Genomic DNA, 20699 nt, shown 5'->3' with positions numbered 1-20699 from the left:
ATCACCTCCCGGAGTGTCTCAGGGAGTAGCCCTTTCCCCGGCGCTTCCTCCCACACCTTGCCAGGGCTAGGATCGCATTAAACTCCTTGTAGAATTTTGCAATCAACCCAGCCAGGCCCGGGGCCTTGTTTCTAGGGAGCCCTTCAGCGACTTGCATGATCACTTCCACCATAAACGGGCCATTAATCTGCACCCTGGCATCCTCAGAGAGGCTGGAGAGCAGTATGTTCTCCAAGAGAGCATCAATACTTGCTATACCATCAGAGAGATGCTGGCTATGGGGTGGAAAAGGATTTATTGAGGACCAGGTTAGCGTCACAGTCCGTATACTTAGGCATGTTTTGGTTGTCATGTAGAGAGAGTACTTGTGTAGGGCCTCTCTCAGTAGATATTAACTTCGACAGCACTCTACCTGGACAGTGCCCCCTCCATATTTCCTAGCAGCAGCTGGTCTTGCAAAATATTGTATTTCTCTTTGGCATGCTCCCTGAAAAGGTCTAGTTTCTCATGTATATCAGCTAATACGGAATTGTCTGTGTTCATAGCATATCTGTTTTCGAGGTCTCTCAGTCGGCCCTTGCAGTCTTGTAAGTCCCTTCTAATTGTCTTGAGAACCCCGGATTCCCTAGACATGACCATCCCCCTAATATAGACTTTGAAAGCCTGCCAGAGTCTGCCTAGTGACACAGAATTAATGTCATTGTGTTCGGAATAATTGGTATGCAGTGATAAAATTGCAGCAAAAATGTCACGTGAACAAAAAATCGCGGCAAAAATGCTGTGGTTTGACCTGTTAAAGGTACACCATTTAAGGGGAGCAGGGGTTGCGGGGATGTCCCCAGCTCCCCTTAATAGTATCATGGGTCCGGGGGTTGCGTGGGTTTCCCCCACATTCTTTACATGGATTGCGGCGTCAATTCCATGGCCTTTTTGCCGCGATATTTTGTGTTCACTGCCATTTTTGCTGCGATTTTAACACATGGAACCAAATAATTGTGGATGTTGCTCTCGAGATCAGTCTTAAACACCAGACCTTGGAGCGCTACCGATTTAAACCTCCAGGCCATGCGGTCCAATGTCCGATCACCCAATTGAATCTGCAATGTTATGGGAGAATGGTCAGAATATCTACGTGGCAAAATTTCAGTGGCCCCCACCCTCTCCACCAGCCGATCAGCTATCAGGAATAGGTCGATCCTGGAGGCCATGTCATGTACAGAGGAATAATATGTGAATTCCCGAACATCAGGGTGTAGTATTCTCCAGACATCACACAACTCTAATCTCTCAACTTGCCACTGGATACTGCAGGAAGCCATGAATGGTGGTCTGGGTTCTGTACACGTCCTATCAATCTGCTGATTTGAGGATGGCGTTTATATCTCCCCCCCCATATATGATAGGAGTCCGCAAGTATGCTTCCAGTACATCTCCTATAGTGGCATAGAAACCAGGCTCATCCAGGTTAGGACATATGAGTTCACTAACGGCAATTCTGTATTAGCCAGGTAACAATGCATAAACTTGCCTTACGAGTGCTTGTTGAGCAGTCTGAATTGAATGGATTTATGAATCAAAGTAAGGTCCCCTCTGGATTGGGAGGGGTATGTGGTACAGCACTGATGCAGTCCCCATGATTTAGAAAAGTTCATGTTAGATCCACCCAGAACATGTGTCTCCTCAAGGAGGAGAACATTTACCTTGTGCCTATTTATATAGGCTGCAACCCCCACTTGCTTTGGAGTGGTTCCCCAGTTCTCAAATGTTCCAACTCATTATTCTAATATCAGGTGTTCACTGAGTAATGGGCATCATATGGCCATGGTCTGTACTGTTATTCCCCATACACCAAAAAGGAGTAGAGCTGCTTTTGAACAACTAAATAACGTGTCTGCTCGAGCAGTGATTTATAAGAAAGAAACATTCTTAACACCTTCCCAACCCTCCATCATCTCCCTCCCAATCAGGGTGATGTCAACCCCACCCGTCGCCCCAACCAAAACTCTAAACCAAGCTGCTCCATCCATTTGGCAACCCTTGCATTAGGGGCGGTCACCACTTCATGCTCTAACCTCTGTTCCTAGCACATTCCAATATTTAAGATGATGAATATACCCAAGTTACTAACATTTGCCTCTAAGTATTTCCAAGGTAAAAGACAAGAATGATAAGCACACATATCATTTAGTTAGCACCAATACACAACGCAGTCTCTGTAGGTGCGCTAGACCGCACATGGCACTACATGTAGCCTAAAACGTCTCCGGTTTTCAAGGTCGAATTAGTGGGACCATCCAGGGAGCGAGATGTTAGCTTCTATGAAGGCTGTTGCTTCTTCTGGCACTGTAAAAAAAATGTGTTTTGCCTGCATACTGGAACTGCAAGCGTACTAGGAAAAGCATAGCGTGCTGGATTGACCTGTCTCTCAGGAGTTTCTTGACCCCAACAAAGGATCTCCTTTCCTGTTGGATTGCTGTAGAAAAATCTGGATACATGTTGATGGTGGTCGAAACAAAACGTTGCAGGCCCTTCTACCTGGACAGCCACACAATTGTGTCATAGTCCCTAAAATTCACTAGCCATGCAATGACTGATTTAGAGGTGGGTGCGCCCGGTTTAGGCCTAGTAGTCAGCGTTCTATAAGCACGTTCCACAACAAATATCTCCGAGAGGGTTGGCCCCCAGAGCACTTCCCTGAGAATTGCTTCCACTGCAGTTTCCATGGGCCCATTTCCAATTGTTCTTGTTGCCCCACTATATGGATATTATTTCTCCTCGAGCAAGACTCCAAGTCATCACATTTTAACAGGGCTCATTTCATCACAGACAACAGTGTGTTGATTGACTGGATGTAATCTACAGCTGTCCCAATGCGATTCTCCACTTCCATCACCCAGGCGCTTGCTCGCTCCATTTTGGAGTTTAGTATGGTAATATTTGTGGTGATGTTGTCTGGCTTATTATTCACTGAAGCCTGAAGAAAATCCTGTCTGCAGACTCTCTAGCATCTGTCATAGGTCAGGGGTATCTTGCTCTTGTGGGTAAGGTCTTGAGATAGGGCTTGGGGCTGGTACTGATTATGTTGTGCTAACCTACCGGGTGAATGCTTCCATGTTGATTTGCCTGTTATTATGGCCTCCACCTTTTCATCATGATGGCCTCCCTGATGATCAGCACGAGGGGAGCAACACACCCATCCTCATGGCATCCCTCATTGCGCCAGGGACGGCAATGGAGGCAGCCCTGATGAGGTAATAACAACAGGGCTAATTGTGGCTTGCTTCAGCCAAAGGAACAATTGTCATCCCTAACCGTAGGGGTATAATGGTACACAAAAGACGGTTGGCCCTGATGAACCTGCACACTTGTGAGGCCTCAGTTGCAACAAGAGCACTTGCTCGCGGCAGCCAGCAGGCAGCTCTCATTTGCAGACATGGTGACCCACAGTGGTTGATTGGAGGCGGCAGTCAGATAATTGCAAAGACACAGGCCGCTGTCTAGGAACCTATGGGCTGGCATGGCTGGGTACCGCAGTGACGCGGCTCCCAGTTCCCCTCTCTTCTGCCGAATGTTCACCAGCCCCTAGAGCATTAGCCGGGGATTCTCCCTACAGCCTCTGCACCACGGCGCCCGCCTGCACTCAGAGGCCGGCCATTCCGGATCTCAATCACCACCTCTGAGAGGAGGCACCCTTCATTAATTCACCCGATTAGTTGTCAGGTGATCCAACGGTTGTTGGTGCAACATCGCCGACAGCTCGGTATTCCTTCATACTCCTGCCCAGCCAAGGCAAGTTGTTCTCAGACTGGAGCATAGCAGGACTCCCTTGTGGGTGAGCCTACTCCTGTGAGCGGGAACTCTCTCCCGCCGTCTGCACCTCATCAATGACCGCATCGCTGGCTACCAAAGTGGCAACGAGCCACCCAGGCATCTCCGCTTCCAGACCCTGCAATCAGATGATGGCGTGTGCATTGATCACCAGGTAGGCAACTGTGTACGTGTATGGCGGATGCAGAGAATCCGAAGTTGGCGACCATCTTGCAGCCTGCTTAGCAGCACCCCCAAACTCACTTTGGTTCAACTGGTGTCTTCCAAATCTTATTTAATTTTTGCAAGCCTTAAAACCCCATCTTTTAAAGTTGCTCAATCCCCATGCATGAAAATTACCTTGTTTGGAATATTATTTGTCTTCCTTTGTACCTTTTGATGCTTTTTCATTTCTTACTTTTCAATAATGTAACTGGCAAAACGTGTATCTTTGTTTCTATATTTTCCACTTTCTACAAATCAATTGTGTATTTTATAATTTGTGTAATTTTTATATCTTTGTATGTCTGGTATTTCTTTGTGTACCGTCCACTACTAAATGAAGACTTCTGCACAATTGTACATGTTTTGATCAATTTGCGGGGTGCCCAGGGTTCCTTTCTCTGCGGTCCCAAATGACAGAATACATCCCCCATCTACTCATGTCAGCAGACACGTAATTGAAAATACAACAAGGAAACCACTTTAATAACAGAGAATTCTGCTCGAACCCATTAGTTAGGTGCCCATGGCAAAAGAAAATATCTAGCTATCCTTTGGCCTAACTCTAGAACCTAAGCCCTTGTTTTCTAAAATCATTAATAGCTATCTTGTTATTTAGGCACAGGATGAGAGGAATTACCATGTATTTTACTGTATGCTGCAAGGCATGACGTCAGACCAGAAGAGGAAGCTGGGTCTGGGAAAGGCCACTGACTACAACTACCTCGCAATGGTAAGAGGAGCTCAGCTGAGTGCTGCTCAGGCCTCATCCCTGAGCTTAGACTGTTGGATGAGAAGTTTACTATTTGGGCAATTTTATCTACTTCACAACCTGCACTCACAATTGCACACTCACAAACACGCAGTCACGCATACTAGCACTCAGGAAAATAAGCTAGAACACACACATATGTTCACAACTAGACAACCACTTTCACAGGTTCAGTTAAAGAAGCACGCACCCACACAAATATGCCAGGTCACAAACAGATTCTCAAATTTACACAATTACTTGCACACATGCAATCACACAAACAAGCACAAATAGGCTTGTTCTGTCACAAAGACACTCTCCCCACACACACTTCTTATCACATGAACATCTACACCTACTAGTATTGATACACTATCTGTAATTGCAGTCTTTGATAACCAAACAAACCTTGTCTGTTTGAATGCCAGGGCCACTGCACCACCTGTGATGGGCGGGACGACACCAAGGAGTATGCAAACATTCGCTCTGCCATGAAAGTCTTAATGTTTACAGACACAGAGAACTGGGAGATCTCAAGGCTCCTCGCTGCCATACTGCACATGGGGAATTTGCGCTATGAAGGTATGGTTGAACGCTGCAGTTCTTTCTTTTTATATTTTGTAAAATGGGGAAAGTGTCTATGGTTTGCCTTCCCATATTAATCCAACCTTAGCAGGAGTTCCTCAAAATTCTCTTGGGCAAGAGGACCGTACTAGTTCAGGTAGCCTTCATTTAGGTGAAGGTGCAGCCTTGATTAAAAGAATTGAGAGCTTTGAGGAATTTGACCAGGATAATGGGGTTCCCAGTTTCATCCATTCTATTGGGATTTACATTCGTCGTCATGTTATTGTGCCCACAGAAATTAAACCTTCCTCCTTCAGTGAGGTAGGAGTTAATTGTAGAGGTCTTTTCTGGATCCGGACTCAAGAACAAGAAAATCTCATTGTGTTTGCAATATATGGAAGAATGGATTTGCAGTGGCAAGTATGAATACAGTCCAATCATGATCCTGGAATGAACTGAAAGAAGATATACCTGGGGCACCAATGTGGAAGTTGCTGCAATCAGAGAAAGACCACCAGATTTTGTAGTTTTCACATTACTTGCTTACAGTTGCTAAGGAGGCTGGTAAAGGGTAACTCGCCTTGCTACATCTTCCTGTCGAGGAATGACACCCATTTGGGCTGTGTGGGCTGTGTGCAAGTGGGATCTGACTCCCCCAACATGGCCACTGCCTTTGTTAGCACTGGAGTACTGCCTTGTCCTGCCCAGCCCGCATGCTGATTGTGCACCTCTTATCACTTCAGGGCCAATCAGGAAGCTGACAGGTGAATTCCGGACCCCCCTACCCAAGGCCCCTCATCAAGGTCCATGTCCGGACCTGCCAGTGCCTTGACAGGGCCCGCAAGGCCTCCCATCACCTCCCCACACCACCTCGTGATGCCCAAAACCTTCATGGAATAGTTCCCAGCTGTAGCCAGCTACTCCACAAAATTGTGACCTCCTGGAGCATTGTTCTCCCATCTCCTGAGTCATGTTCTGGACTACTTGATGCCGATACACTAATACATGAATTCATTAATGTTGAACCTAGCTGTGCCTTATGTCAATTATTGCTGCTTTTGCTATGTCTTACCACACCACCTTTCTTTTTCTCTTACTCCATTTGTGTACTTTGTGGACATTTCAGATCTAGCTGTGTGTTTTTACCAACTCTACACCCCCATTATGCATTGCATGAGTGTGCTTTGTGGACATTTTGAACCTAGGTGTGTGTTTTTAACAACTCCACACCCCCATGTTGCATTGCATTTCTGTACTTTGTGGACATTTTGAACCTAGGTGTGTGTTTCTAACAACTCTACACCCCCATTCTTGTACTCAACTGTTTCTACTGCATCTGTTTGCTCTCTTTTTTGGCTACCAGGCCACCTGGTGAGTTTGTGCCTGTGCCATTTAGTCTCTCCTATCCTCCATCCTTATCTCTTTGCCACCCCCATGGCACTCACCACCCCCCTATCTATTCTAACTACTATACTATCACCAATATTCCTTCTCTCACGAGGTCTAGAAGGAAAAAGTTAGAAAAAGACATCCTGACAACTAACCCTGGTCTACACATTGCAGATACCTATGCCAGTGCAGCTTCCAGACAGATTGTCACTGATAACCTCTTCTCTGTCCCCTCTCTATATCTTTGGATGCCTCATTTTATCTCTACTTTCTCTCCTTTCTCACCCTCACCCATTAATGGTGGCACTAGATGGGAAGTACTCCTGGCGGGCTTCTCATCATCCAGGTGTATCATTAATGCTATCGCAATGGCACTATCATGGCTCAAGGCCCTCAACCCAACCTCCTTCTCCTCGACCGGCACTTGCCATCCCTCATCAACTTTCTTCCTACACCTATTACTCCTTCATCCTCTCTCTCTGTCCCCTTGCCTCTCCTCCGACAGGTGTACCACGCCCCTGTACCCCTCAGAAAAAATTCAAAGACAGTGACCTGCTTCATTTAGCCACGCTTAATGCTCGCTCTGCTATCAAACACTCTGCCGACATCTGCTTCCTCGTCGAAGACCTTGACCTTGATATCCTCGCTCTTACCAAGACTTGGTTCAGTGCCAGCTCAGTCACTGCTTTTGAATCCCTTCTCCCTGAGGGCTACAAGATCATCTCTAAGCCTCACCCTAACCGTGCTGGCAGTGGGGTTGCCCTGATCTTCCCTGCATGGGTCCCTTCTTGCCTCATACCCACCCAGCCATACTCCTCCTTCGAGAGCCTGGTCTGCCAGCTGGTCATCTCGCCTTCTTCCTCCTTGGCCATTGCCACTATCTACAGGCCACCTGGCTCCATCATCCTGTTCCTCTCAGAATTAGATGATTTCTCCTCCTCTCTTCTGACATCTACCTCTAAACTCCTTATTCTAGGTGACATCAACATCCACTCTGATTCCTCAATCAAAGTGTTCACTCTCTTCCGTGACCTCTGTACCTCGCTCTCCCTCTCCATCCTCCCCTCTGGACCTACAACCTCGACTGGACACACCCTCGATTCCTTTTCCCACACTCATCTTCTGCTCTCCTCCCAACTCGCCACAACGCTTTCCTGGTAAGACCACTTCCTCCTCTCCTCTCACCTGGGTCCTCTCTGCCTGTGATTGCACCTCCCCCAGCTCTGCCAACCTCATTCACGGACATCCGCCCGATGAAACGAGTGTCAGTTGCTGCCTTTGCATCCACCTTCATCCCCCCTCCTCCCACTGTAGACTCTACCTCTGACTCTCAGCAACCTCCATCTCGCCATCACTGATAATCTCAACATTCTTGCCCCAGTTATGAGGATCCACCTGAAACATGCCACCAAGCATAACACCTGGAACGATTCTGATCTTGCAGCCCTGAAACACAAATGCAGAGCTGTGAAACGGAAGTGGCAGACCTCAAGCTCATCTTCTGACAAACTGGCCTGTCGCCTTCTCCAAAGGCAATACTGACTTTCCATTTGTTCCAAGAAGAGGGCCCACACCCAGGCTTGTGTCTCTGGAGCATCCAACAACACGGCTGAACTCTTTAAAATCTGAAAGGAACTAGCAAACAATTCCGTCTCGACCTCGCCTCTTCCATCTCAGACCCTCTGCAATGCATTGGCCACACTGAGCACTCTCTCTTCCTCCCTTTACCCTCCCCATCTCCCATCCCCCTGCCACTTATTGCCTCTCAACCTCCCCAGCCTCTCTCTCCTCCTTCCCTATCACATCAGATGAGGTCACTAGGGTTGTCCGCTCTATGAAGGTCTCCTCCAAACAGGTCTCCCCCTGTTCTTCCAGAACTATTAAGGACAATATTGGCTCCCTTGCCCCTGCACTTGTTGATTTCTACAATCCCTTTCTTGCTACTGGGACTTTTCCCTCTTCCCTCAAACACTCTCATGTGTGCCCCTTCCTGAAAAAGCCTTCTACCGACCCCTCATGTCCATCTAACTACCACCCCATCTCTATCACCCCCTTCCTTGGGGAAACTCTTGGAAAAGCTGGTCTTCCCCCAACTGACCCAGCATACTGAGCTTGTTGGTTGCCTACACAACCATTAATCTGGAGAGGAAATGGCGTGCTTCATGTTCATCCTCTGACAAACTGGCCTGCCACTTGCTCTAAAGGCAATACCGGCTCTCTGTCCTCACCAAGAAGAGAGCTCATATCCAAGCCTGCATCTCTGCGGCATCTAACAACTCGGCTGAACTCTCTGCAAGGAAATGGACAACCCTGCCGCAGTCTCTACTTCTCCTGTACCTTCCCAGGCCCTCTGCACGGCACTGGCCTCTCATTTCACTACTAATACTCAGGGCATCCTGTCTTCACTCTCCTCCTATCGCCTCCCTCCCTCCATTCCCCGCTCCTACTCTGGCCCTTCTGCTGCCACCCCCCTCCCTCCTTCTCTGCCTTTCCTCTTTTCTCTGCAGACAAGGTTTCTAGACAAGTCCGATCTATGAAAGTCTTGTCGAAACAGGTTCACTCCTGTTCCTCCAAAACTATCAAGGACCACATTGACTCCCTGGCTCCTGCCCTGGCTGATTTCTGCAATCACTCCTTCGCCACTGGAGTCTTCCCACCCCCGCCTGAAGCACTCCCTTGTGCACCCTCCTCTCAAGAAACCGTCTGCTGACCCCTCCTGCCCGGCTAACTATTGCCCAATATCCATCACTCCCTTCCTGGGCAAGCTCTTGGAGAAACTGGCCATCTCCCAGCTTAATCTCCACACCAAATCTGTTGGTTGTCTTCATGACCATCAGTCTGGCTTCAGAGCTGCCAGAAGCATGGAAACTGCTCTCCTGAACATCCGTGAAGACCTACTCTCCAACCTCAACTCCAACACCCCGTGTGTCCTCATCTTGCTTGATCTCTCTTCTGCCTTTGACACTGTCAACCATGCCATCCTGCTCAACCGTCTCCGAGACAACCTGGGTATCGCTGGTCAGGCTCTGGTGTGGCTGACCTCCTTCCTCTCCGACCAACCCACCCAGGTCCAACTTGGGTCCTTCCTCTCTGATATCTTTTTCTCTACCTGTGGTGACCCCCAGGGATCTAACCTTTCTCCCTGGCTGTTCAACCAATACCTGGCACTCCTTGCCCACCGCATCGCCACTCTCTGCCCCAACTTTTAGTGCTATGCGGATGATACCCAGATCATTTTCAGGCTACCCTCGACCTCCTCCTCTCCTACCCTCACCTCCGAACTGTCTGTCTGCTATCCAGGAGTGGTGTGCCCTCTGCCTTAATGCCAGTAAGACTGAGATTCTACTCATTGCAACACCCACTCCCTCCTTCCCTGCAGCTCTCTGGCCTGCCTCTCTCGGCCATCTTCCTGCTCCCACCTGCAAGACTAAAAACCTTGGGGTCATCTTCGACTCCACACTCTCCTTCTCTCCTCACATCTCTGACATTTCTAAGAAGTCACACTACCAGCTGCACCTCCTCAGAGGTATTCTTCCTTCCCTCTCCTTCCCCCAGAAGCTCACTGTCTCTAGAGCCCTGGTTCTAACTAGGCTGGACTATTGCAACAGCCTCTATCTAAATCTTACCTGCCTCTACTCTCTGCCCTCTGCAACTCATCCAGAATAGGACTGCGAGACTTGTCCTTGGCCTCAAGCCCAGGGACCGTATCTCTCCAGGACTGAAATCTCTGCACTGGCTCCCAGTGGTTGTAAGGTGTAAGTTCAAAACCCTCTGGATTGTCCACAAGGCCTTCTGGGGCCGCAATATCTTCAACTCTCTCTTCCTTAATATCTTCCTTCTCGAGCTCTTTGCTCATCCGCCTCCAACTCCCTCAGGGTCAGTCGCTTCTCCAAGCAACAAGTTCGTGGTAGATCTCTTTCCTCGGCAGGGGCCTCCCTATGGAACAGCCTTCATGCCTCCCTGAAACTTGAGGAGAACCACCTCCGGTTCCAGAAGCACCTCAAAACCTTCCTCTTTGCTTCTGCTTTCTCTCCCCTATCCCCTGCTGAATTCCTTGCTGAATCTACTCTGGCTACCTGGCCACCCTTTCTGACCTCGGGCCCAGGCCACACCTGCACTTCCTCCCTGGCTTCCACCACACCTGGGGACTGTATTCTGTATCCCTACAGTCGCCCTACATGCACTTATGTCTGCTCTTACCTTGTACTTGCCACCATCCGGCTATTTTATTTATCTATTTATGCTACCATCCCATGTACTGCACTTTCCTCTCTCCCTTCCCACATGTACTTTCCCTTTCCCTTTCCCCCTTCTCATGCACTTGTGCAATCTGAATGACACCTGGCCTAGTAAGATCGTTTTCTGTCTTCCCTCTGTTCCCCCTACATTGCCTCGTTGCACCTCGAAACACTTGTGTATAGGCGTGTTTATAAATGCCATATCATATATCATACCGAGCATCCAGAGGCACTGAAACTGCTCTCCTGAACACCCGTGAAGAACTGCTCACATTTCTTGACTCTAACTCTCCCACTGTTCTCATTCTACTTGATCGCTCCTCTACATTTGATACGGTCAACCACTCCAGCCTCATAAAATGGCTCCATGATACCCTTGGTATCTCCGAACGGGCACTGGACTGGCTGACCTCCTTCCTCACTGACCGGCCCTCACAGTTTATCATGGGGTCCTTCTCCTCTCCCACCTCTATCCCCAGCTGTGGAGTTCCCCAGGGCTCCAACCTTTCACACTACCTTTTTAACATCTATCTTGCCCCGCTTGCTCACCTAATTTCCACTTTCTCCCCTTAATTCCAGTGTTATGCAGATGACACGCAACTCTTCTTCAAACTTCCCTCTGATCCTCTCCTTACTTCCTCTATCATTCCTGACTTCCTATCTGCCAACCAGTCCTGGTGTGCCTCTAATGATCTCTGCCTCAATACCAGCAAGACTGAGATCCTTCCTATTGGGACTCCTGACCCTTCTTTCTTCCCTTCACTCTGGCCACCCTCTATGGGCTCTCCCCCTTCTCCCTCATCTGAAGCCAGAAACCTTGGAGTCATTTTTGACTCATCTCTCTCCTTCCTCCCTCACATCCTGCCAAAGAAGGCCCATTTTCAATTCCACCTCCTCAGAGGTATCCTTCCATTCCTCACATTTTCCCATAAACTCATTGGGCCTCATTCCGAGTACGGCGCTAACCAATGGCGCTATTAACGCCTTGGTTGACGCCGTACCCGGACCGCCAGCGCCTTGGTGGATGGCGGAATTACCGCCCCATTCCAAGGTTGGCGGGGCGGTAATTCCCCATTCACCAAGGCTCTTCCCCATTCCCAAATGAGCCCCCATAGGGCTCAATGGGAATGGGGAAGATGCAAATAACGGTGACCGTTCATTACGGTCACCGTTATTGGCTTGGAGGCCCCTTTGCGCCCTCGACTTTAACACCTGCTCAAAGCAGGCGTTAAGGGCGAGGGCGCAAAGGGAACTCGGAATATGGCGGTAAGGGATCACCGCCACCGGTCTCGTTACCGGTGGCCGCTATCCCTTACCGCCATACTCGGAATGAGGCCCAATGTCTCTAGAGCTCTGGTACTCTCTCCACCCCCTCCTGTTTATCCAGAATAGGGCAGTAAAACGTATCCTTGGCCCTAAGCCCAGGGACCGTAGCTCTCCAGCCCTAAATTCTCTCGACTTGCTCCTGGTTACTGCAAGCATCAAATACAAATCCATCTGCATCATCCATGAGGTTGCCTGGGGTCAGGGACCACGCTATCTACAACTGGCTCTCACCAAATAATCTCCCTCCAGATCTTTATACTCCTCCAGCTCCAACTCTGTGTGTGTCAAGCGCTTCCCTAAACAGAGAGCGGGTGGCCGATCTCTTTTTACCTCGGCTGGTTCCCTCCTCTGGAACAGCCTCCCCCTTCCTCTCTGTCTTGAGACGGATCTCCTCAAATTTCGGAAGCTCCTCAAGACTTTCCCCTTCACCTCCTCCTTCCCCTTCTCTCTCTCATACTAAACCCCACAATCACTGAGATTGGTGACCAGGACCCTTATGTGTCCTTCTGGGTCCTCGCCTTCCCCTACAATTGCCCTCAGCCTCCGCCCACACCCAGCAGTTGCCTTTTGGTGTGCATTAGCCTGTGCTGCCTCACAGGCCTTCACTTATTGTATTAGCAGGTGACCACTCTATACCAAGTGATCTCTGCCAGGCACTAACTGTTGCTTGCAACTGACTCCCTTGCACTTCCCCTCTGTGAAACTCCTAGCACTTACCCCCGTCCTTTGTCCCTTCTCTTTCTCTGCACTTGCACATTCTGAATGCTCACAAGGCCTAGACGGACCACTCTGTCTACTCATCATTGTTATTATATTTGCCTTTTGCTCCCATGTTCCCTCCCGGTTGCCCTGTGGGCGCTTTGACACACAATTTCTTGACATATAAGCGCCTTACAAAGGCACAATAAATAAATAAAATAAACTAAATAAGCAACACTATGTAAGAGGAGCCGATGTGGTGACCATGGTGACCTGAGTTGATCCATTGTGTTTCGTTTCACACCATATGTCTGCACAGCACATGCCCTGAAAGTTACTCCCAGGTGGAGCTTGTGGGTGTTGTGGTGCAGGGCACTGCCCCCTGTAATACAGACTTCTACTCCATTTTGGAGAGGAAAATGTCTGGTTCTGGATTCCAGGATTCTGTTAGGAGTTGCAGTGGCTGTGGTGTAATCAGCAATGCAAAAGTACAAATCTTTGAATGGCCCGCGAGAGTGTGGCTGGGTCCGGTCTCTATGCTTACAAGTGGTAGTGATGTGATTGGCCATGGAGAGTGTGGCTGGGTCCGGTCTCTATGCTTACAAGTGGTCGCGATGTGAATGGCCAGCGAGAGTGTGGCTTGGTCCAGACTCTATGCTTACAAGTGGTCGCGATTTGAATGGCCAGTGAGAGTGTGGCTGGGTCCGGTCTCTATGCTTACAAGTGGTTGCGATGTGAATGGCCAGCGAGAGTGTGGATGGGTCCGGTCTCTATGCTTACAAGTGGTAGTGATGTGATTGGCCATCGAGAGTGTGGCTGGGTCCGGTCTCTTTGCTTACAAGTGGTAGATCTGATTAGCTGGCGAGAGTGTGGCTGGGTCCGGTCTCTATGCTTACAAGTGGTAGTGATGTGATTGGCCGGCGAGAGTATGGCTGGGTACGATCTCTATGCTTACAAGTGGTGGCGATGTGAATGCTAGCGGCTGAAACTGCCTTTTTTCTTATCAGACAATTAGCAGAAAACCTCTCTTTTCAACATTTACATAATTTTCCCAGAGCAACAGTCAAATCGGAGGATTCCAAATAACAACACAGCTCCTGTCGTGTGCACGGCAAATCACATATTTGCCTTAAATGGATCCCTTACCTTGGATGAGCCTTTAATCTTGGTTATTCCAGGAAAGTTATTATTCCTACTCTTACACATTTGTGTTCCAGAGAAACCTGGTTGTTGCAGACGCTCTGGGTGAAAATGTGCTTCACTTTGGTGCTGTGGTCTCCTGAAGCTCCTTTGTAGGAGGCAGCAGTTTCCCTCTTCATCTGCAGAGACCTCTAAAAAGGCAGAAAAGAGCTACACAAGACCACTTTACATTATACCAAAACCCAGGGAACAGGGACTGACCAATCAGGAGCCCAGAACCCAGGTGGAATCTGCCACTAACTGCCCACATTCTCAGCCGGCCTCCTGTGCCTCTCTCCCAGGTCTGCCATGTATTTAGGCCCAGTCAGTGCTGTGCTCTTACTTTACACTCGGGCTGGCATGTCATTACTTGCCGTGCCCGCCTCCGAACCTAGGGGTTATCGCTATAACATATTACACTGGAATCAATCGCCCTGCTCTCTGAGGGCCTTCGTGCATCTCCACCTCGATTAGATCCACAGAGAAATTGGGAACTAATGCTGGAAGTGGTTTTGCAAGCTCCCTGTTCTTCACTTCCTAATAATCCCCATTGCCTCCCTATCACCTGGAGTATTTCAGTCCCTTGGGACTCATTTTCTTGTCCTATTCTCGATTATAATTGTTACCATTTAAGCCATGCAGTGTCCTGATCTACTAGTGCCATACAATTATATACAAGAAACACACTACAGAAAAGTAATAAAACACACTAATTGAAAGGACATTTCATAAGCAAGAGATGGCCCAGTGACCCATGTACACTTGCTGAAAATATGCCCTAGCCCAGACCAGGCATCCATTTTTGTGTGTCCAGCTGAAAAGACTTCTCCATTGGAGTGCAATCCAATGGGTGCCTGGCAGCCCTTGGTGTAGGCATGTGCCTTTCTAGTGGCTATGGATGTTTCTAGAATCCCACACAGCTTGAATGGGGTCCCCTCTCACTACTCCACCTTCCTCTCTCTACACTCCCCTCCTTTCTCCTGTATACTTTCCCCTCCTCTGTTCACCTCGCTCTTTCCTTTTCAGTACTCTTCACTCTCTCCTTCTTTCTCCTCCCTCCTCTTCTCCTTTCATTCACTTGTTTCACACCTTTGATCACCATTTAGTCTTCTCATTCACGAATCCTGATCCATTACACCTTCACATGCTCCAGCAAACACTCACTCGCAGCCACACTCATTGATCAGGCACCACTCTCCCTGAATCGCTCTGCTGCACCGTCTTTCCTCTGTCTGGTCTCTCTGCCCGCTTCTTTTCCAGCTGTCCTCCCATCCCTTCTGCTTCTTGCAGGGTTTTATAACTCTGATTTGCCTTGACCTCCTTATCGTCCCCTCCTCATTGGCTCCATCGGATCACCTGCCATTCTACCTTCCTTGTCCCCCCAACTCCTCTGTAGTCGCGCCCCCTTCTCACGCGTCACGCATAATGCAGTCTCTTCATTGTGGGTCCTCGGGTTTATGCTGCCAACGTGGAGATGCAGTGCGTCTCGTAGTGAAGGGGAGGTGCTTCACTGGACTGGCATTCATGTTTATTTTTTTGGGCGACGCCTGTGGTTTCGTTCCATAGACCACTGCAAGTCCTCTCTACTGCATGACCTTCTGGGAATAGAATTGGGACAGAATTCTTGCCAGAATGGAGCACAGCAGGCATTGGGTTATAGACAGTGGTACCTGGTACATGCAACATGGCACAGACAGGGAGGGACAGAGACTGGGGCCATCCTCACCCCACTTGGCAATGGCTGGCTCTGATGAAAACCCTAGTAGGCTACCTGCCCGAGAGTGATGGGGGTCTCTGCCTACCTCCAAGACCCCCGCCTGCCCCGAATTAGATCTGAGAGCATCAAGTTAAAGTGGGTGCTATTCCTTGCATATTTTGATGTTGTCCAGATGTAAGAGGGCATGTTAGTTCCTTTCAGAGTGAGTGTTTGAGCGTTCATAGCATCTGTTCATTACTATAAGGGTGAACACACAACGCTGTGTTAAAGAACTATCACATGATTGGCCACACATCAGTTGAAAGGTAAAGGTAAGGGTAAGGTCAAAGGTTGTGGTCTGTGCAGTCGCTTAGTTACGAATCCATCAAATACAGCTCTCAATGGTGTCAGGATGTGTAATACGTTACACTAGGAAATAACAAGCGGACGCGGAGTCTTCATTCAACACGTCTTTATTTCTTCACACGATCTCCGAAGTGCCCACCCCACGTCATGTCCCGTCCCTCCCCTTCCTGCTGCTCCGTGTTCCCTCACACGTGACAGGGGAGGAATGTGACGACATCACACCCCCCCGATACTAAACATTAAGTTCACTATCAGGGCATCTCCTCAATGAGACGCGGTGGTCGACGTCGGGATCTCTGAGGCCTCCAGTTACTTCTTTCACGCGACTCCTGAGGTGTCCAGCGGAGCTCATCAGCGTCGGAATTTTCTTGGTCTCCTTCGTAGGGTGCATCTCGCATCAGAGTGTCCATTGGTATGCATGGTTCGATCAGTGGTATGATCCCGGGCATCTTTTTGAAATGAGAGCTGTTTCTTGTTATTGTGTGCGCTGCTCCTTCAGCTGTGATGAGAGAGCCTTTCCTCTGTGTGATGGTGAGGGGCTCTGCATTGAACGACGCCATGTTTTTGCGGTGTTGGGGCTGTCGCACTACGACGATGTCTCCTGGCTCCAAATTATTATCCTCGGCCCTCCTTCTCTTGTCTGCCATGGTTTTCATATTCATTTTCTGGGCCGCATCATGTAGTCTCATTTCAGTGTCTCCTTGGTACCGTTCTTCCTCTAGTTCTATGTGCGGTAGTCTGGTTCGCACATTCCTGCCAAACATGACTTCTGATGGTGACTTGCCAGTGGTACTGTGTGGGGTGTTTCGGTAGTCTCTCATTAATTTGCATAATAATTTTTCCAGCGGCTCTCCCGTCAAGCGAGCTATTTGCGTGGTTCTTTTAATACTTCCCATGAACCGTTCAACTGTGCCGTTCGCTTGGGGCCACAGCGGTGTTACTTTCCTGTGATGGAAGCCCATGTATTCGGCAAAGGTTTTAAAATCTTGTCCAGTGAATGGTGGTCCATTGTCCGATTTTACCACCTTTGGAATTCCATATGTGGCAAACATCCTGTCCAATGCGGGGATAGTGTGATGTGCTGCTGTTGATGACACAATTTGGGCGTCTGGGAATCTCGAGTATTCATCGATGACCACCAAGACATATTCACCCCCTTCCAGAGGACCATAATGATCTACAGCAATTTCTTCCCAGGTTCCGTTGGGCAAATCAGTCATTTTGAGGGGTTCTGGTCTGGTTTGGGGGTTAAGAACTACGCACGTGGGACATGTTTTCAGTAGTTCTTCCACTTGAGTATCCATCTGAGGAAACCATACCCTTTGTCTTAACATCCTTTTTGTGGACATTATTCCTCGGTGTCCTTCATGTGCAAGCTCAAGGACTCTTTTCCTTAGTGAGCGAGGAATAACCAGTTTTGTCCCCTTTAGTAAAAGTCCCTCTGTTTCTGCAAGTTCTTCCTTTACCGTGAGTAAACAGGTGATGTCTTGCTTGGTTTCTTCTTCTGCCCTTTCCTTGAGTTGTTTTGCTTGTTTCCAATGTCCTGTTCCAAGACATCTCATAATGATCTGTATTGCGGGGTCCAGATTGGTTTCTCTGGCTATTTGTTCCATATCCAGTCCTTGTGGTGTGCATTCTTGGACCACGTACATAATGTATTGATCTGCAATGGATGGATTGGAGTTGCAGTCTTGATTGGGATGGCGTGAAAGAAAGTCTGCTGGATTCTGTTCCTTTCCGGGTCGATGAATAATGTTGAATTGATAGTCCTGTAACCTTAAGGCCCATCGAGCTATTCTGGGAGGCATCTTGGCTTGAGCATTGCCATAGATGAATAGTAGTGCCTGGTGGTCGGTGACGATGGTGAAAGGTTTTCCGTATAGGAACAGATGAAAGTGTTCGCATGCCCACACGACCGCCAAACCTTCCTTCTCCGCTTGTGAATACGCTTGTTCAGTCTTTGAGAGGCTGCGACTGGCATATGACACTATGTGTATGGTCTGGTCATCCTTGTGATCTAGTTGAGTTAGAATGGCTCCTAGGCCGACTGGACTAGCATCCACTATCAATTCCGTGTGCTTCTGTGGGTCAAAATATGCCATGTTTTTGGCATCAGCGATGCGATCCTTGATGATTTGGAACGCCCGTTGGCATTCGTCCGTCCATCGGAAATCGACGTTCAGTTTTGTGAGGGCTCTCAAGGGTGCACTGACGGATGCAAAGTCCTTAATGTATCTCGTGCAATAGCTTGCCAGACCAAGAAATGATCGCAAGTCGGTGACAGATGTCGGTGGTGTTGTGTTTGTGAGTGCGTTGACTTTCTCGGGATCTGGAGTCATCCCATTTTTGGAGAAGATGTGACCGAAAAATCGCAGGGTTGTTTTCCTGAATTCACATTTGTCCTTATTCAGGGTGAGGTGTGCTTCTTCCAGCGCCATGCATACGCGCATGAGGGTGTCATCGTGCTGTTCTTGGGTCTGTCCAAATACTAGGATGTCATCACTATAGTTCAGACAATTCTGTACGTGCTTTATTATATTGTGAATTTCAGACTGAAATATTTCGGCTGCTGAAGAAACTCCAAAACTGAGCCGCTTGTATCTGTAGAGGCCCAGGTGAGTAGCAAAAGTGGTAATGTACCTGGATCTTTTGTGAAGTTCCAACTGATGGTACCCCTTATTGAGGTCCAATTTTGAAAATACTGTGGCTCCGTTGAGCAAATGCACCATGTCTGTTATTCTGGGAGATTGATGACGTTCTCTTAAGATTGCTTCATTTGGTCTTCTCATGTCCACGCAAATACGAATGTCAGCAGAGTCTTTTTTCGGGACTGGTACGATGGGGGATACCCAAGGAGTGGGGCCTTCAGCAGGTTCGATTATGTCCGCTTCCAAAAGTTTCAATAATTCGTTTTCTACTTGTTTCTGTATGTTGATGGGAATACCACGGTAGTGTTGTGCTACCGGAGGGATGTTGCTGTCTATGTGTAGTTCAATTTGTCTGTCCTTCAATTTTCCAAGTCCTCTGAATAACGCAGGGAAAATCTTGTCAATGTTGGCAGTGGGATCTAGGTGCTTATGCATCATGAGTCTGTACAAAACATGAATTAGACCCATGTCGACTGCGGACTTGTAGCTTAGAATGCATCCACTATCTGTGGCTGCTTCGAGGACGTGCATGGGTATTTCCTTTACGTGATCTTTGTATCGACATGATGCCGTGAAAAAGCCTTTACAAGGTAGTGGCGTCTTGGAGCCATATGGAAAGATGAGTGCTCTCGCTGGTAGTAGTCGTGGTGCATTTGGCATGTTGTTGTACACTTCCTCACTCACTACATTTACAGTGGCTCCCGTGTCGACCAGAAATTCAGCAGCCACTTGGTTGACATTGATGATGAGAGTAGGGCTATTCTCTTTCGCCGTAGGGTTTCCCAGTGCATATAGGTAGCCTTTTATCCGTGGTTCTCCTTTGTGTGGATTTGATTCCTTCTTGGGTTTGTCCTCTGAGGAGGTGCTGGAGATGCTGTCAGAATGTGATTGTTCCACCAGACACCTGACATATCGCCGGGGGCGTCTTCTCCGCCCGGAGGATGAAGGTTTGTTGTCGCGCCACTCATGTGTGGGTTTTGATTGTCTTCTATCTGACAGTTCCTCTCGTTGTCGGCGGCGTGATGCGTCATTCTGGTAGTGTGACTCGCGATTGGGACTCATACGCCTAAATTCTCTTTCTGGTGATGAGCGTCTGTTCCTTCCACTCGCTCTGATTTTGTTGCGATAGATGAAGCATACAGCTTTGTAATGATTTTCCCCTCCGCAGGCGGAACAGATCTGACCCATGGCAGGGCAGATGCCTTCATGAGGGTATTCATGTCCACACCGATAACAGAATGGATCTGTATTTCCTTTGGTGTTGCTCTCAAGTTTGTGTAAACTTTCATGTTTCCCGTGGATGATGATGATGCCATCAAGACCTTCAACCTGTGCTGTTAGTGCAGCCTCGGAACGAGCTAGGCGTAGAATCTCTTCCAGATTTCGAGCCTTTTGTAGAAGCCTTTTTCTGAAGTCACTGCTTTCACATCCTACAATAATCTGTGAGCGAAGGGCTTCTTCATTCGAGTAATTGTTGAAATCGCAATGCTTCATCTTTATTCTTAACCTCATCACAAATGCATCCATTGTTTCACCTTTTAGTTGTTTAGTGGTGTGAAAAATGTGACGCTCATAGTCCACATTTGTGTGTGGCGTGAAGTAATTGGTTAGGGTTGTTTTCAGTTTGGTGTAGGTGTCTATGTCATCTTCAGGAATTTCATCCAAAATATCTCTCACATTTGATCCTATGGCATGGGTGAGCAAACTGTGTTTCCTTTCATCCTCCAAAGGCCCTACCGCTTTGAGACACACTTCAAAATCTCTCACCCACTTTTTCCACCTTGGTCCCAGTGTGCTGGAGTCGCTCAGGT

The 20699-nt window shown here is 48.4% G+C and overlaps 1 protein-coding gene across 6 annotated transcripts in view; it reads left to right on the top strand.

Moving 5' to 3' along the window:
* The window catches only part of MYO7A (myosin VIIA), a 1239317-nt gene that overhangs the window by 682381 nt on the left and 536237 nt on the right, over window positions 1–20699 (top strand). For all 6 annotated transcript variants that reach the window (XM_069640000.1, XM_069639997.1, XM_069640001.1 and 3 more), the window contains 2 exons: window positions 4649–4762; window positions 5212–5365. In XM_069640000.1, coding sequence (XP_069496101.1) covers window positions 4649–4762; window positions 5212–5365 — 268 coding nt within the window. The remainder of the gene's footprint in view (window positions 1–4648; window positions 4763–5211; window positions 5366–20699) is intronic.

This window comes from Ambystoma mexicanum, chromosome 7q (genome assembly GCF_040938575.1).
Source record: "Ambystoma mexicanum isolate Mex_15411 chromosome 7q, UKY_AmexF1_1, whole genome shotgun sequence".
Taxonomy (NCBI): domain Eukaryota; kingdom Metazoa; phylum Chordata; class Amphibia; order Caudata; family Ambystomatidae; genus Ambystoma; species Ambystoma mexicanum.
Note: the sequence above shows the minus strand (reverse complement) of the source record. Positions and strands in the feature narration are given on the sequence as shown.